At 36.9% G+C, this 19,630-nt stretch overlaps 1 protein-coding gene across 3 annotated transcripts in view; it reads right to left on the bottom strand.

Moving 5' to 3' along the window:
• dazl (deleted in azoospermia-like) overlaps positions 1-19,630 on the bottom strand; it is an 82,290-nt gene that overhangs the window by 62,047 nt on the left and 613 nt on the right. For all 3 annotated transcript variants that reach the window (XM_056250735.1, XM_056250734.1, XM_056250733.1), the window contains exons 2-3: positions 19,451-19,567; positions 4,829-4,920 (exon numbers count right to left, since the gene is read on the bottom strand). In XM_056250735.1, coding sequence (XP_056106710.1) covers positions 4,829-4,920; positions 19,451-19,567 — 209 coding nt within the window. The remainder of the gene's footprint in view (positions 1-4,828; positions 4,921-19,450; positions 19,568-19,630) is intronic.

The raw sequence follows: 19,630 nt of genomic DNA, 5'->3' as shown, positions 1-19,630 counted from the left end.
TAGTTTTAGTCATATTTTAGTCATCTGAATTGTTTTAGTTTTAGTCTAGTTTTAGTCGACGAAATACAATAACATTTTAGTCGACTAAATCTACAGTAGATTTAGTCGACTAAAATATAATGGGTTTAGTTCAATTGTAATGCGTTAATTTAGAATTTCTCTAAAATTTCCAAACCCATATACTCTCGGAGAAAACATCTATTAACCTATTAATATGAATGATTTTTAAGTTTGAACATGCAATACAGATACAGATTTAACTGCTGTTACTTAAAAAATATCTTAAAATGAAATAAAACCACTTTTCCTAAAGTACAACACAGTCTTCTTTACAATGAATGATATATTCATTCCTTATAACTACTTACACATCATTCTTTATTCTTTCAAGCAGACATATTTATTTGTATGAATTAAATATAATTAATCCTTATTAAAGCTATTAACAAACAGTGAATGCTTTTCTCTTTTTCTTTTGTTGCTTGATCAAAATTAAGGACACGGACCGCATTAGGTTTATTGCCACTGTCACTTTAAGACGTCGGATCATGTCCAATGACATGCGGATACAATTGCACTGATGCACATCCGACACACTCACAGTTTAAGACATAACCAGCATAGTTTACATGAATACTCTCCAAAAAGGACATTTAGACATACTGTTGTGTATTTCTCCATTCAGACACGAAAGAGAGCTCAATTCAGTAGCCTACTCGCGCGCTGTAGGTGTATTGTGCATGACTGCACGCTTCGGGTTAGGTGTGTGCGCACAGAAAACCGCACCGAATAGAGCTCTTTTTTGCATCGTCACTCTTATTCAGAGATCTATATGTCTGCCCTACTCATTCTCCCAGACGTTCACATTTTTTAACGTTTTATGACCGCGGGGTAGATCACGTTACAGTAGCCAACAAATGTGCGCATCTACCACACACGCAGGACATCAGTTCTGACGGATCGCTTCCCAAATCGTCACTATCTAACATTTTCGTCTAGTTTTTATTAGTTGACGAAAATGTCAATAGATTTTCGTCATAGTCTTTGTCATTCAAAACTAGGTTTTATTTAGTTATCGTCTCGTTTTCGTCTGTGAAAAAATGTCGTTGACGAATAATTTTCGTCGTTATTTTCGTCAACGAAATTAACACTGGTACGCACAAAAAAAAGCAGATGTATGAATCTCTGCGTACGAAGGATCCCACGCATATTCTCTTTGTACATCCCAATTAACGTAAAACTGAGCGCACATGCACGAGCACAACGCACCACCTAGTCTCCTCCCCCAATTAAATTAATTTAAATATGGTAATTAGTCCAATTTGGCAAAAGAAACCTGCAAGAACATGTCTAAAGCAAGCAAGAAACGAAATTTCACTGAAAATGTATTCTGTGTGAAAGTGTAATTTATTCCTGTGATCAAAGCTGAATTTTCAGCATCATTTCTCCAGTCTTCAGTGTCACATGATCCTTCAGAAATCATTCTAATATGATGATTTGATGATTAACAAACATTTTTGAGTATTATCAGTGTTGAAAACAGGTGTCCTTCTGCTTCATATTTTCGTGGAAACAGTGATATAGTATTTTCAGGATTCTTTAATGAATAAAAACTTAAATCAAACAGATATAGAAATCTTATAATCTTTTGTAACATTATAAATGCATTTACTCTCACTTTTAAACAAATTCAATGTGTCCTTGCTAGTGTTGTCACGATACCAAAATTATTGTTTCGATACCGATACCAAGTCAAGAATTGCGATTTCGATACTTTTTCGATACTTTTCCTGAAAAGGGAGAAACACTCAAATATCATTGCTGTGCTTTATTTTAAAACTGGGACAACATTCCAATCATAACACACTAATAAATGAACATTTGAACAGCAGATAGGCTATAATAACCATTTGAACAAAATATGAAATATGAAAAATATAAAAAATAAATTAGAGCAATGACATTCAAGGTAAAAAAATAAATAAATTTAGCAGCATTATCTCAGTTATCATAAGAAACATAAGATTTTATCAATATCAATGCCACTGACGATTCTGCTTATCGATCCGATTCTTTAACGATTCTCTTATCGATTCATGATAGCATTGTGTGGAAAAAAGTAGTCATATGCTTTTTCGGGGGGAAAAAACAACTGTTTTTATTTGTTTTATGTAATTTATGTAATAAATGAAACCTTATTACAAAGTGTTAACGATTAGTTATACACCGATTCAGACAGATCAGTTGTTTTAACCATTCATTAAAACGAATCGGTTCAAATGAGTCATTAGTTCGCGAATTGGACGTGTCATTATCGGACGTGTGTGCGTTGTGTGATTATCCAGGCGGTTACATCCCACTGTCATCACAGAAAACATTTCATGACTGGATAGTTTTTTTCGTTTATTTAAAGTGTGGTTTATGTCAGCTGAATGTGCGGAACGATTCAGAGAAGATAAGGCAACGTATTTTACCACAATTTACACCCAGCGGTAATTCAAAAAAAAAAAACTCCGAATGCTCCACATGAAACTTTAGTCTCCCGACCTTACCATCGTGTCGAATTATTTTGATTAATATGTGCGAGGGAGAGAGAGAGAGCAAGACAGCGCTTAGTTTTGAGACGGTGAAGCCTTGTTTATACTTTCGCCTGGCTCGGCAGAGAGAGAGAGAGTGCGCGCGCGACCGGGGCTCGCTCGCTCACTCTCTCTCTCTCTGCTCGTTCAGTTCACGCGCCCTGTCACACGCGCATGAGGAGAAAAACACAGACGTCCATAGGGAGGCACTGGAAGCGTGCGTTGCACACACCAACATGCAATACTCTCTTACAAATCTGGAACGCGGTCATTCTTAGAAGTATCGATACTAATAAATTTAGGTATCGTGAAGTTTTTAATTTCCGAGTATCGCGATACTTTTGAAGTATCGGTGCACCGTGCAACACTAGTCCTTGCTGAATAAAAATATTACTTTCTTTTTTATCTTTACTGACCGAATTAATGAGGTTTATTTTTTATTTTCCTAGTTAAGCCAACACTGCCATTGCTAGACGGGTTGTATCAATTTGCACATGCTTTATATATGTTCTTACTTAATTGCATAATAGAATATTTTAATAAGACTCGTGTGACAATAATATGTCAAATAATTTATCAATTACAAATTATAAGCAATATCTGACAGCTGGTGGTGCGATAGAACAATTCGTAGTGTAATGTTTGCCACTTCACTTTATTGCCTCTATGAGTCGCCAACGGACAAAAATCACGACAAATATACGTACGCCAGACATGAAGTTTACTTGGAGGAACGCACATTCTTAAGTTAATTTCACTGTTAGTACATCTGGCCGTGAACGTGAAAGCTGACGTACGCCGTGTTTTTGTGCGTACGCAGTGTTGATACATGAGGCCCCTGGTGCCTCTGTCTCAACGCGACGTACATTCACATCACGTTAACACAGATAGAGTTACACTCACGGGACACTGCAATTCACAAAAGTTAATTAATGAAAATTTTGTGCAAGTTTACTGTAACAATGGAGCCACAAACTTCACACACTTTTTGAAAATCCAGCATTTAGTTGATCCTGGTAAGCGCTCATTGACAGTTGTAAACGGCTTTCTTCTTCCACAAGGGGTTTTTGCGTCATGGCATTTGTTTACAGGCGGACCGATAAAGAACGAGACTCATGTCTCCCGGACATCCTGTAGAATTCAACCAATCAGATCGCGACTTTGAAACTCCTGAAGTGTTTCCAGAAAAGTGTGCCATATGCATCAGATGTTCAGCCAACGGTCCGTGGGCGTGACGTCTGAGGTGGAGACTACACCCCTAGTATCGTGTATCCCTAGTCAAAAGGTTATACTGCCGCTGTGGTAATTTTACTGACTCTTCACATCCTCATCCTTTGAAAAAGCAAATTCTCTTTGCAAAATGATGCAGAGCAGAAAACAGCATATTTGACACAACTGTGTACACAACACGAACCAGCTACAGTGTTTGAGGGCGGGTTAAAGTAGATGTTCGCTGGCAGCCAATGAAGACCATGGGTGAGCATTATGCAAATTTGTTATGTTGTTACGTATGAAAGTTACGGAAGAAAGACTGGAATTACTGATGACTCATTTCGGAAGTTCAGAATAGATTATTTTTTTGAGACAATAACCATTTATAACACACTTTGATCTTTTAAACTTTGCAGACCTTTTACATTCACAAACAGCTATATTACACACTGCATGAAAGGTAATATCTGAAAAAGCATAACAAGGACACTTTAAACAAGGATTGATCTGCTGTAAAGTGTAACACCAGGCCGTTGGCATCCTCTGCAGGCATTTGTCATAATACTTAATGTACATAAGATGATCGTTTATATTATGTATTTTAACAGTGTTGTTCTATAAACCCATATTATAACTTGCTTTTGATACTTGATTTGAACTAAATATTTCCTCATTGTTATTATACATGTATTGTAAGTCATTTTAAAGGTTAAGGTCTTTGCTTAGGCCTTTTTATTACCACAAAAAAAAAAAAATTACTTGATTAACGGTCAAAATAATCGACTGATTAACAAAATAATTGTTAGACACAGTCCTAGACTTATGCTTTACAATATTTTCTGAATTACCTTATTTTGGGCTAGGTAGAAAACAACCCTGCTGACAAAAAACCCAAGATAAACTAGCCTAAACAGTCTGGTTGGTCTTAGCTGGTCTCCCAGCCCAGTCAGTTGGTTTATCTGGCTGGTTTTAGAGGGATTTGGACCACTTTAGGGTTTAGATTTTTTTTTCCAGCAGGGAAAACTAAAAGTGTCACTCACCCTTTGCATATTCCTCCTCGATAAGTGATGATTTTCACTTCTTTCACACACCCGTACTTGGCAAAGAACTCTCTGATCTCGTTCTCATCCACCTGATGGAGAAGTAGTGGTACACAAATCAAGCACTTGAGTATAAGTATAGTACAAATAAATTGTATAAGTAAAAAAAAAATATTACTCCAGTAAAATAAATACTCATTTTCAATTTTACTTAAGTAAAAATTATTAATGTACTTAAGTATTAAAAGTACTGATCAATGAACCATGTTTATTATTTAGCCAGCACTAGTCAGAATGGTGACAATAAAACGTTGCGCTTTTCTAAGCGTGTAAAGTGGGTAACTATAATGTATGGCGGAATCGACTCGGCGCAGTAACATCATCACTCCGGAGAGGATTTTTCAGGAGTGATGATATTACTGCACTGAGTTTAAGTGCTCCCAAGCACTTGCTATGGTATTCCGCCATACATTATAGTTACCCACTTTACACGCCTAGAAAAGCGCAACGTTTTATTTTGTGTCACCATTCTTGGTCGAGTTACACTACTCGTGTAACTATTTAAATAGGGGAAACGTGGAGGTGTTTGGTCGCTTCTCTGCTTAGATCCTAATGAATAACTGGGCTAAGCTAAGTGCTAACAAAGTTTCGCCGCAAGAGAGCGATTTAGTGCAAGCACTGAGACGAGAGAGGTATGCATCAACTCGTCTAAGTTAAGGGAATAACAGTTTAATATGAAAAAAAAAAAAAACGGTGTAGTATCCCTTTAAATGCCCAAATCACCACCCTTACAAACATTTACCATGAAAATACTGTATTAACACTGACTGTATTTCCAATGGTATGGGCAGAAATGTGAAATATTTATATTGAATACAATGTTATTAAGATTTATTAGGTGGGTAGGGGAATAGAATTCATTTTTAACATCCAGCTATGATGAGTTATTTTTACCCATGTATAATTGTAGTATTCTACACAGTAAAAAAGTGGTAGGTGTTCCTGTATACTGTTACCCGAAGCCTTAAAATTAGCTAATCTAATGGTCAATTTGATTCAAACAATTATATTTTTGACTTGAGTCAAACCAGTTAATTTACATGTTACCACATTAAGCACATTAATGCAGACCTGTAAACTCAAAAGTGGTGAAAAAGGTGACATGTTTACGAAGTCATTTGTTGTAGGGAGGTCTGGGACATCGACTACATATTAACTAGGCTACTTGTTTATTAAACTATAAATTCAATGTAACATTTGTAATCGTGATAATATTCAGTAGAACAACTCCCTTTGTCGTGTAATGTTACTTAACTATATCATGTATTAGGGGTGGAACGGTACATGTATTCGTATTGAACCGAAACGGTACGGGCGTCACGGTTCGGTGCACGAATTTGCACGGAGAATACACGGTACAAATAATAAAAAAAAAACCTCTTAAATAGCGATCAATTTCGCTCTATTCGCTTTTGGTGTGACTGTGAACGCAGCAATGAACAGGCTGCCATCAATGCTGAAGTGTGTGTGTGTGTGCGAGAGAGAGAGAGAGAGAGAGAGAGAGAGAGAGAGAGAGAGGCGCGAATCGCGCAATCGAACAGTGTGTCTGTGTGTGTGTGTGTATGCGCGCGCGCACGTGCGAGAGAGAGAGAGAGAGGCGCGGGCGCGATTCGCGCGATCGAACAGTGTGTGTGTGTGTGTGTGTGTCGGTGTGAGAGAGGCACGGGCGATGAACAGTGGAAACATAAAAACATACTCCGTCATTTTTTTCATACAGGACATCATTAAAACTGCAAATTGTTAACTTTTTTAATTTGTGTACACTCGCAATAAAACACAACATTGTGCTTTTGTCACACTCTAAACTCTTGTCAAACTGTAACCTACACCTGTTAACAAAAGTTTTTAATGGTAGTATTATTTTATACGGAAATCAATTATTTATAATTCAGATGAGAATAAAGTTAGGGTTAATTAAAATGAAGGAAAACAAATATATTGATCTGAAATAGCAAATTAATTTTAAATTCATTCAGGTACAAATACCAAACATATCTCAAGGTCTTTTTAATAATTTAATTAATAAACTAATTATATAAAACTACTGTCAGTGCACTACAAATAAACTGGTTCTATGCCTTTATTAATAAAACTTATTTAAAAAATACAAGGCTTAAGACATTTATAAAAATGCCTTCTGCATTTTTGTTTTGCTTTTCACTCCATTGTACCGAAATCATACCGAACCGTGATGTCTGAACCGAGGTATGAACCGAACCGTGACTTCTGTGTACCGTTCCACCCCTATCATGTATTATAAATGGGGATAAACCGAATATTCGGCCACCGAAACTTTATGCCTCACACTCAGCACACAAAGCTTGCCGCAAAGCACTGGCGAAAGTAGCCTAATGATTATGGATGTGTCGGGATATAATAGCAAGGAGATATTTAAATTTTTTATTAATAAACAAGTGTTTACTGAGTGTGTTGGCTGCAAAGATGAATATGGTGATGTTGCAGTGTTTCCCCTAGGATTTTTTTCAGGGGGGGGGGGGGCTGCTAGTGTTGCGGAGCGGGCGTGTTACGGATACGTGGTGTAATTTTTTTTTGCAATCAAAAAGCATGTCTAAATTAATTGAAATCATGTATTATGAATCATTAAACAATACTTAAAAAAAAAAATATATGAAAAAAAATGTCACACTAATTCTGTGTTGTGTTTTTTCTGGTAATAAAATGAAGACAGAAAACACAAATTGTATCATTTATCATCAATTTTAATCATATGAAATTAAATAAACTTTTTGTCAAATAACTTGCTGCACAATGAAAATTACTACTGTGAAAATTAAAACATTGATTATTCCTTAATTTCAGTTTTGATGATAATATATTTGGATTAATGTTAGTGTATTATAACATTGGGACATATCTAAATTCTAATGTACAACAGTAATGGATCTAGAGCCTGGAGAGGAAGTTCATGCATTTGTGTCTTCATATAGGCCAAAAAACAGCGCAAGCGTCACACGTGCTTCAGTGTGTGTGTGTGTGTGTGTGGTAAATGAAACTGCGCGTCGGCGGCACCATTCATTCACACAGAACATGCAGGATTTGTATTTAAATAGTCTTTGTGTTTTAATATTCACACACACTAGTCTACATCGCGATTTGATTTCAAGTGTACTGAACTGCTTTCTATTTTTTCCTCAAATTCCGTGAAATTCCGCGTTATACATTAAATTCCTTTTTTATGACTGGATTTCGCCAGCATTTTAGGGGGGGCGGGGGGGCGTTTTGGGGGGGGGGCGGGCCGCCCCCCCAAAACAATGGTAGGGGAAACATTGTGTTGACTAGTCATTCCTGCAGTAGTGAACACACGCGCCTATATGGATTACAAACTATTTCTTTCTAATTGTTTCGTTTAAAAGTAGACATATTTCAACTGTCCAGGGCTCCAGACTAACTTTTTTCACTAGGAGCACAGTGGCCCCCAACTGAAAATTTTAGGGGCACAACCAGAAAATTTAGGACCACACACCGTAAATCAACATACTAACCAAATATTCACATTTTCTACTAATAAAATTTCCAGTGTATTACTAATAAATATTTTGATAATAGATGCAGAAATTACAATGCCTTTGCGCTCTGATTTAACGTTACAACCTCTTCTCTTCTAAAAGCAACCGGCAGTGGCGTTGCTTTTTGATTTATTGACATGTCACCGCATACTCTATGCTTGAGGCTAAGATTGTGTTTAACTAGCGTATTGTGTTTAAATTGTGAAGTGCCTGTACTGTCGGCAAACTTCGCGTTCCCCGCAGTTATGGGGTAACGACTGCAACATTCGCAGGTCATGGAATTCGTCTCCTTACAGTACTACCTTAAAGGGATACTCCACTTTTTTTGGAAATAGGCTCAATTTACAACTCCCCCAGAGTTAAACTGTTGAGTTTTACTGTTTTTGAATCCATTCAGCCAATCTCCGGTTCTGGCGGTACCACTTTTAGCATACATCATTGAAGTGGACAAGACCATTAGCATTTCTCAAAAAAAAAATGACCAAAGAGTTTCGATATTTTTCCTATTTAAAACTTGACTCTTCTGTAGTTACATCGTGCACTAAGACTGACGTAAAATGTAAAGTTGCGATTTTCTAGGCTGATATGGCTAGGAACTATACTCTCATTCCTGCGTAATAATCAAGAAACTTTACTGCCGTACCATGAGAGCAGCAGGCGCAATATGACATGACGCAGCGCCTGAAAATAGTTCCGTTGTGTTGACGGAAGGTAGCCTATTTTCAGGCGCTGCGTCATATCATTGCGCCTGCTGCTCTCATGGTACGGCAGTAAAGTTTCTTGATTATTACGCAGGAATGAGAGTATAGTTAATAGTTCCTAGCCATATCAGCCAAGAAAATCGCAACTTTACATTTTCCGTCGGTCTTAGTGCACGATGTAACTACAGAAGAGTCAAGTTTTAAATAGGAAAAATATCGAAACTCTTTGGTCATTTTTTTATGAGAAATGCTAATGGTCTTGTCCACTTCAATGATGTATGCTAAGCTATGCTAAAAGTGGTACCGCCAGAACCGGAGATCGGCTGAATGGATTCAAAAACGGTAAAACTCAACAGTTTAACTCTGGGGGAGTTGTAAAATGAGCCTATTTCCAAAAAAAGTGGAGTATCCCTTTAACCAGCTGTGGTGGGTTTGGCCTTTTTAGCCACAAAAACCTCTCACTCTGAATCATCTTCCGCCTGTGACACTGTAGCTGCAACGTTTCAAATAGCTCACGGTTTCAGTATGTGCTATGTTCAGGGGGAAAAAAAAGACTGCTGTCAAATAAAATAAAGAAAATATGAACAAATAATGTAACCACAAGCAAAAGCACAAATAAATACTAATAAAATAAACTATGCTTTTCAGGTAGGTCTAACATTAGTTTTCAGGTACAGAAATTGAATAAAATAAAATGTAAAATAACATTGCATATTTGACTATATAAATTAAAGATTAATCCTTATTAAAGTTACAGATGAGTCTGAGATGAGTAGCCTACACATACACATACACACGTGCACGCACAAATCTTCTAGACGCGAGTTCTTTCGCGTCTTGCTCTTGAATGTTTACATTGGCAACTCGCAATTGTGAGAAAAAAAAAGTCAGAATTGTGAGATAAAAAGTCGCAATTCTGTCTTTTCTCGCAACTGCGACTTTATTTCTCACAATTCTGACTTCATGTCTCGCAATTGTGAGATAAAAAGTCACAATTATTATTATTATTATTATTTTTTTATTCAGTGGCGGAAACAAGCTTCCATAGAAAATACATTTTTCTATTAAGATATTTATTTTGTTAAGGAAAAATGATTTGAATGTTCTACCTGAGATTTGTGAAATGTTCACCTATTTGTCATGATATGTTCTGACAATAAAGATTAGTTTAAAACCACAATTAACGCTCAACTTTCACTCAGGAGCTAAAATCTGCCTTTAAACTTGAAAGAAATAAAAATGTGACATTTATCGTGATAATTATCGATATCGACTGATATAAAAAAAAATATCGTGATAATTTTTTTTGGCCATATCGCCCAGCCATACCAGTAGGCTACTCGCGCGCTCTCTGAGAGACTCTGAGCGTTTCTCTGCGTGCATAGATACAGTCAAGCCGCCTCACAAACAGCTCGCGAGTAACAAAAGTAATTTTTCCTGGATTATCTCGCTTTAATGGGGGGGGTCTTGGTAAGTATACTCGTAAACACAGTCGGTTATGTATAAAATGCATGTGACAGTGTGACTGACAGTATAATGAAAACAGCAATGGATCAGTGCACTAGAAGTAAAAGTGACAGCAGCCACGTGTCTGTCATTAATGTTGTCGTCAAAACAACAAAAGATAGTAGTGTTGTCAAAATATTCGGTACCAAAAAAAATTTAAACGTCACGGTACCAAGTACCGGTGGTACCGAGTACCCGGTCAAACCCGGTTCTGGAAGCGCATGCACGAAGGGCGTGAAGTTGCGTCCTCTTCATGAAAGCGCTGAGACATGGCGACCGGCGGCGCTGCTGATGTGGTGTTTGTGTATATTAACCTGCAAAAAGACTATTTAAATATTAACCCTGCATGTTCTGCTCGTCTCTGTGTGAATGAACGGCACAGACTCGCGGTTTCATTTAACGTTCAATTCAATTCATCTCCGAGTCACTTCATGAGCATTTTACCGTTTCATTTGAGAAAAACTATCGTCATATTATACACGCACAGAAACTCAAAGGTCTTCACGGCAACCCGTCAAAATAAAGGTTTGGTTTAACTTAAAGAAACAGACAGAAATAATTATATAGGCTACTGTACAATAGATTTAACTACGTCTCCATTAATTAAAAATACTACTACTAATAATAATAATGTGTGCATAGAAGGTTGCTTATTTTTCACTTGATTTTTTTTATAAGCAATATTTCTCAATATCATCAATATTTTCGTTTAAACAGCATGTAGCCTTCAATGCTTTCATAAATAATAAAGTCATTGAATTTAATTTAAAAAATCTTTTTTTAAATAATTAAATAAATTGGAAAAATAGTTCAAACTGATTTTGCTTTGGTACCGAGAACCGTAAAATTTTAATGGTATCGGTACCGACTACTGGAATTTTGGTACCGTGACATCCCTAAAAGATAGCTTTAATTGTAAGGAATGAAAATTAATAGCCTATGCATTTCGTTTAGTCAGGAATCAGAACTAAAAGACTATTATTTTACATGTGATTATTTATTCAGTTTCTGAATAAGTAAACTTCTGAACAAGTTTCAATTTCTGAATGTGTTAGACCTACCCAAAAACTTTTTTCTTTGTATAGATTTTTGCTACTTTTTTCAATTTAATTCAAAGATTGAAATCAAGCTTCCTTGTGTTGTGTAAACACAACAAAATTACCCCATTGTAAAAACACAATGGCCCTCATTTATCATTCTTGCGTAGAAACGGGCGTATATGTTGGCGTAAGATTATGCTTACACTCCTCTCACCGCCTGATTTATGAAGCTGTGCGTACCTTTGAAATCTAGGTGTACGCAATACCTGCCCTTGATAAACCCCGCGGCTGAAAACGATCGTCATTAGAATAACACGCCCCTATATATTCAAGTCTCCGCTTCCCCCACGCCCTCATTTTACGCCATGTACACACGGAAGACGGCACAGAAGAGAAACTTCTCCGACGTGGAGCCGAAATGACCTATCACAATGCATTATTTTACAGCACGTCTTTTGAAACAATTAGCATTCAATTTCGAATCACGTCACATGTATTGGGGTGTACAATAGTGATGATGATGTGATGTGGAGTACCATTCATTCACATTAATAATTGCATGACAATTTGTAATATTCTTCTTATTATGATTTTTATTATTGATGACGCTTAGTTATTTAGAAGAAGATCGTTATTATTATTTGTATTATTATTATTTTAAAAAAGAAGAACGTATTTTTTATTATTTTGTCAGTCTGAATTATTTTTTGGTCATTGAAAGCCATTCATTACCGAACCCAGTCCGTGCGCACCTGCCGGGCCTAACCATGAAACGTCAGGGTAAAGCGCAGTCTGGCAACTGAAGGAATACATATGGCTACAAATCAAATGCTTTGGTAAAGTCACACAAATTAAACATTGAAGTCCATGTTGCACAAAAATAAACACTGAAGTTTATAATTACTATGTTGTTGTTGTTGGTCATAATATATCATATCTTTTAGTTTGTCAGTGCGTTTTGTGGTGTTAGGAATTGTTTTTCTGCGCATTTCCGCACTAACTCAAAACGTGCGTACACCACCTCCTGAGCTGGCGTAGGATTTGAGCGTGCCGTACGCCAACGTCCATATTGATAAATCTCAAAGTCACCGTGGTTTTGGGTGTACGCTGGAAATTTGGTGTACGCACTTTTGATAAATGAGGGCCAATGAGTGAGCAAACATTTAGGCGAGATAAACGAAATGAGAATTTTTTTTTTTGATTTTCTATGTCGTGATAAAATTATATCACGATATTTCAAGAATTTTTGCGATAATGATATTTGAGGCTATATCGCCCAGCCCACCCCTAATGCCACCATACCACTGAGTACTTCGTAGCGGCGGCGACCTGCTCGTATTGAAAATGAATGTCTTAGCTAAGCTTAGACACAGTTAGTTTACACGTGCCTGCAGAAATATACATTTGATTACATTTTGGAGAACAGACGGAAGATGATCCATCAATGTAAATTTGATCATTCATTGTGTTCAATGTTCAATAGCGGTTATGAGTGCGAGCACATGAAGAGTTTTCACTGTCAGTGGTTCCTCCAGTGTTTTGATACTGTTCAAATATCACAAATAAGAGTCGGGACAATGTTCTTCTTTTGGTTTACTGTGCAATATGAATTACCAAACTCTGTGAACACAGGTCTTTTGGACAATGAATTGGCCAACCAAAAACTAACCCAGAGTTAATCTCTAAAGTGGCCTAACAGTGCTTATTCCTGAGTTTCCATACAATTCAATACACTACAGTTCCCTTTACACGCAAAACTCTTAATCACAGTAAGACAAGCATGACACAAGCAGAATTCACTCTAGTTTAAATGCAATTTTCATTATTCGCTAATAAGTATGCTTCTACCACACTCGGATGTACCCATGTATGTTAATCTACTCGCATCAAAAAAAAAAAAAAACATTTTTATGGACGTACTGGATATTATTCGGCGTAGTGATGAACATCGCTGCCATTGAGCTTTTTGCGCCGTCTGGATGAAGATACCGAGCAGACACTGAGCAGTGAGTTGCGTTGACAGTTTAGCGATTTGTAGAACTAGGAAAAAAACTTCAGAATAATGTCACGGAGTTCATTCATGAAGTTGTGTAAACACTGCCTTCGTGAAGAACCAAGCACATGCACATTTGGTAATAACGCGAATATAGGCATTTACATGCCTGATTATTGCGATTAAAATTGGCATATGCCATGTAGTTTAATGCGAATATGGTTACTACGATTATGAGCTTAATCGCATTCGTTTTATCGAAGTATTGCGTGTACACAAGGTAAAGTTTAAATCGCAATATTGCTAAAATCCCATTATAATTGCATTATGAGGGTGCAAGTAAACAAAGTGATTATCTAATAATTGAAATATAGCTGTATACGTTATGGTTATACAAAGCAAAAGGACATGCAATGATATTTGGACTACAGATGCCAGATATAATGCTCGTTTCGGTGTTTTAGGGCTGCACGATATATCGTTTTAGCATTGATTTCATTTCATAACTTTTGTAGCTTCAACAAAGAAATGATATTAATAAAGTAATTATTAGAGATGGTCCGATTATAATTTGAGCCTCAAAGCTTCGGTAGTAATCAACACCGAATATTCGAAGGGAGGGGGCTAAACGTATTCGCTCTAATAAAGGCAGGAATCTCTGCGTGTCTGTCTGTTTGCATTTTGATTATGTCGAGAACCGTTCATTCAATCGACTTCACACGTGGCGGGTGTGTTGCTGCCAGACCCAAGGGAGTGCAGTGTCGCATTTGGTGCAATATGGACACGCGACATGTTCAGAATCAATAAACTTTTAATAAACTACAGAACAGCGCAAGCCGGATCGGAGCGCATCACGCGGGCAGTAGGGCTGTGCCGGTAAACTTCACAACCGCATCACCGCGGTGGCTGAGTAGCACTTTTTTGTGCGTGAAAGCTGTTTATGACACGAGTGAAGAAGCACAAAGCTTTGTTTACAAAATAAATAATATGTTAGCAATTAAATGTTACATTGCAGCCATGGAAACATTTGGATTCCTGCCGAATGAGAGGTACGTCACGTGAGCCCATAAATCTGAGCTTTGTATTATGTTTTGCGATCTGGTCACCCGATTATCAGCGTATTTATCATTGGACATGGAATATCTTGTTATTTTTCCCAAATCTTCACTCCCTTCCAATCTTCACTTGACTCATGCCCATTTTCGCAGGGGATTATAAACGTTTCTTCATTTGGTTCTAGTGATGGGTCGGTCATGAACGATTCGTTCATTTTGAACAAATCTTTAATATGACCCGGGACTACCGAGTTGTCTCAGAGAGTGATTCGTTCATTTTGTGTTATGCGCAATATCCTATGGGTTCTGTACTGGAAACAGAACGAGACTGTCCGAGTCTTCGGGTCCGAGTCTTTCTTTCTTCCTGTCAGTCCCATAGAGGCTATGCTGTCGGTACCGAAAAGAGAAATGATTAGTTCACCTCTCAAGTCTTCGGGTCTGATTCTTCTGAGTCTTTCGTTCTTTTGTCACGTGATGAACAAATGACTCAAACCCGAAGACTCAAAAGATGAACTAATCAATTCTGTATCAGTTACGGACTGCATAGCTCAGCTTATGTGGCTGTCACGTGATGAAAGAATGACTCGAACCCGAAGTCGAGACTCGAAACGTGAACTAATCAATTCTGTATCCGGAACTACAGACTGCATAGCTTGGTTTATAAGGATGTCACAGGATGAACGAACGGCTTAGATCGGGAGGTGAGGTAAACTAATTTATCTTGGTCTTCAGGCTATGCAGTCTGTTAATCAATCGTTTCTGTTTCTCAAAATTCTGCCTTTTCCATGCAATGCAACTTTGTTCTTATTCTAAATGCGATCAACGTTTGATGTGTTTGGGGAATTTGGCTAACATGTAACATTTTAAATACATTCTGCTGAAATTAATGAAATGACAAAAAAAAAAAAAAAAAAGATTAGTTCATTTTGATGAACGAGATACAAAGATCCGAGTCAGTAAAATGATCCGAACTTCCCACCACTAGTTGGTTCGCTTTTAATTTGTCCTACAGCGTTTTTTCTACTTTACCACAGTAAAAATGTGAATATAATAGGCCTGATACCTTTTTGCTTGCACATCAAATTCTATTTAACACAGTTTGTGCTTATTATGGTAAGGTGCATCAAGTTTATTTGTATAGCGTATTTCACACGCGCTTGGGATTTTAGTTTCCCTTTCTCTGGCAGCACAAAATCAAACAGTCTAAATGTCCAGACACTGCGGAAGATAAAATTCACTCTTCAGACTTTTTACAACAAGTGTCAGTTGCTTGGAACATCTTTCCTGCTCGTGTCCCAAATCCCTCTCAAAGTGCAGAGAGGTAGGCTATATGACAAATCTTTGTCGGGAAAGATATAACGAATGTTTTTTAAATACGACGCAAATTTCTTATATTATTTAGGATACCAATATTTATGCTATTCCAATGTTTTACAGACATAGAGTGGTGTTTCACAGGGGTGTAACGGTACATGTATTCGTATTGAACCGTTTCGGTACGAGGCTTCTGGTTCGGTACACATACAAACCGAACTGACCATTTTTCCTGCCGACAAAATCCACGCTGACGCGACCACCACAACATTGCGCAACATCAAATGGCAAACGTAATGAAAGCGGAACGAAACTGCGCTACTCATTATATTGTGCTTCACAGACCGTTTCTCAGTTTGGACTAGGGGTCGACCGATTATCGGCGCCAATATTAAGCATTTTTATGGTTATCGGTATCGGCCATTTTCAAAACCGATTTGCCGATAAAATAATTTTATTTTGAAATGCGCTATATTTGGCTCTGACGCAGCCACCTTTGTCGGAACTCACCACTCTGTAGACTAGACTAATGTCCCCGCACATCTGATTTGTTGGGAGTCACGAGTCCGGCCAATCAGCGCGGAAAGCTGAGGCACTGAAAGTGTTGCACTCTCACACCGAGAGAGCACTCGCTGACTAGAGCTGCTTCACTGATCACGCTTCAGTTGTCTCTCAAAGTTAAGGCAGCAGCAGACTTTGCTGAAGAAGCAATAGATTACTACACTGAAGTTGCAAAATACCTCAATAAAATAGAGCTGTGTGATTTCCGCGATGCAGAACAGACGGAGTGGCGGAATCCAGTCATAAAAACGGAATTTACTGTATAAAGCGGAATATCGCGGAATTTGTCAACTTTTTGATGAATTAATAAAAAGCAGGTCAGTACAAATCAAACCGCAAAAAGACTATTTAAATATGAATCCTGCGTGTCTCTAACATTAAATGAATGGCGCAGATACGTGATTTCAGTTACCACACACACACACACACACGAGCACGCGTGACGCTTGTGCTGTTTTCAGCCTCAACCGCATCATTATATGAGGACATGATTGCATAAACATCATCTCCAGAGCCGCTTAGTCACTTCATGAGCTTTTTAATGCTTCAACTGAGAAAAGTTATCGACATATCATAAACACACAGAAACTCAAAGATCTCCACGGCAACCCGTCAAAATAAAAGTTTGTTTTTTCACAAGGCCCTAAAAATTTAATTTTTGTTAAACTGTAAATAAATTGAATAAGTTTGATTTTAATTAATTAGAAATGCTTTTTGATTACTAAAATTTTATTTAAAAATTAAAATAGAGTCTTTAAGTTTTACAAAATGTTTACAGAATGCTGCTGGGTGCTCCCTGCACTTTTTACAAGTTATTATTATTAATAACAGTTCTCAGATTCAAAGATATGTTTAAAATAATTTAAAGAAAGTATGTGTCAAAACCCTTTGTTATTCTTAACCATGGAAGTTTGGCTGGAATAGTGAAATGCTTTCAAGTACTTCATACATCTTTTTCCTGCACTTCAAAACTCAAATATTATATATACGGTATATAAAAATATAGGCCTATATTTAAATGTTATTTTTAATGTGATGACCAAAACATTTCTTCATCCTTCAAAGATTACCCCCATTTATATTACCTGAAAGTTTCAAGATGTAGGAAAACTCAAACTTATTTAAAAATATTTTTTCTTTTAATAAATAGGAAATTTCTCTGGCATTTCTTTTTGCTGTATCGAAAATGTACCGAACCGTGACACCACTGTATCGTATCAAACCGAACCGTGAATTTTGTGAACCGTTACACCCCTAGTGTTTCACAATTAAAGATGCGTGTGTTACAAAATGGAGGTTGAAGTTTAAATAAAATAAAATGTATTCCCTTAGAATAAAACAAATTGTAGGCCTAATTGGCTAAATAGAACAAGGTAACGTTAGGCGGGCAAGCGCAATTAGCGCAGCTCACATTTCAATAAAAGTGACGTCCCAGTAAAATCTCACGTTTGAGTTAACAAGCTCCTATATTTCGCAGTAGATTCATTTAGATTGATAATAACGGGTACAAGGCTAATACATTTCGTTTCTATTATTCTATTTTCCAAAATGTCAAAGCAACACGGCTTGCCAAAATACGAGCTCAGGCATGCACTTCTGTCCATACAAGCTCATGCAGTTGTGCGCTCTAGACAGAATACTTCAGTTGCAGGGAACACTTTAGTAGGCTAAGAAGAAACAAATATTTATTAAGTATAACAAGGTTGGGTTCCTTCAACTGTCCATCCTATTAAAAACGTCTAGACTATAAGATAATTGTAAAAAAAAAAAAAAAAAAAAGTATTTGAGTATTTTGTGAAAAAAAAAAAAAAAAAAACAGCAAAACAAAACGATTGTTCGAGTCGCAGAATTGAAAATCTAATACCAACCCACCGAACGAATAGTCGGGTCCAGCCCTAGTAATTAGTTATATTTCATTTATACAGTGAAGACTTATTTTACATTTGATTATTCAATTTCTGTACCCAAATACTGTTAGATTTACCTGAAAAACAAAGCACTGGTTATTTCAATTGTATCTTTCTTCTATTGTATTTATCTATGCTTATAATTGGTTTGTTTTCTATGCAGATCCACTCCTTTACAAAATCACCCCAATTATACTAGAATGATTAATTATTTTCAAAGAGCTACTCAAATCATCTGGTGAAATTGTTTTTATATCGTAAAATATAACAGAAAAACAAAATATCGCAATGTTAATTTTTTCCAATATTGTGCAGCCCTTCTGTGTTTATTGCAAAGATATGATAAAAATTTAAATTCAATATCTAAATATTAACATGTCATTGATTTTTTATTGGATATTTTTTATTCTTACTCAAGTAACTACAAAGATTGCATTTACTTTTAAGTAAATATTTCTATAAGTACTTGTACTCGAGTACAGTGTTTGGATACTACAGCCACCTCTGCTATGTACTAGGCAGTAAGCAGTGATTAATGTGCCGTTCCGAACATAGATTCGGTTTTCAGAAATGAATCAGCTCGTTCATGAATCGGACACCACCGCTCTTGCTTCGGAGGGGGTGGCGATTTCTTCAGCTCGAAACAACAAGGAACGTTTTTATAATATGTAGTGGAGTAAAAAGTACGACATCATGCTTTGGAATGTAGTGAAGAAAAAGTTTTCCAAAATAAAAGTACTCTGCTATAATACAGATACTTGAAAAAAATGTCCATAAGTTGAGTAACTTAACGAAGTCCACCACCACTGTGAAAAGGGGATCGGTTTGGAGAGTAACGTTAGATAGAAACTATCTAATTGTAGATAGAATTTAGAACCGCAATGAACCAGTTTAACGTTACACATTAGGCCACACAAAGAACAGCGGTGTCAGTTTATCATCAACGCCATTAAGTTACCTTCATGTCAATCCCGCCGACGAACAGTGTGTTGGGCGTCATCTTGCCCTCAGGTAAAATATAGCCGTTAGACAGCTTCAGAGAGGACGGAAAGCCCTGACGGTGCTTCTGGATATCCTGTGGATTTTACAACAACACACATTATTAACAATAGAACGAACAGGTAAAAAGTACAAAATG

Source organism: Rhinichthys klamathensis, unplaced genomic scaffold, assembly GCF_029890125.1.
Source record: "Rhinichthys klamathensis goyatoka isolate OS25496 unplaced genomic scaffold, OSU_Roscu_1.1 h1tg000073l_1, whole genome shotgun sequence".
NCBI classification, from domain to species: domain Eukaryota; kingdom Metazoa; phylum Chordata; class Actinopteri; order Cypriniformes; family Leuciscidae; genus Rhinichthys; species Rhinichthys klamathensis.
The sequence above is the reverse complement of the archived record's forward strand: the minus strand, read 5'-3'. Positions and strand labels throughout refer to the sequence as shown.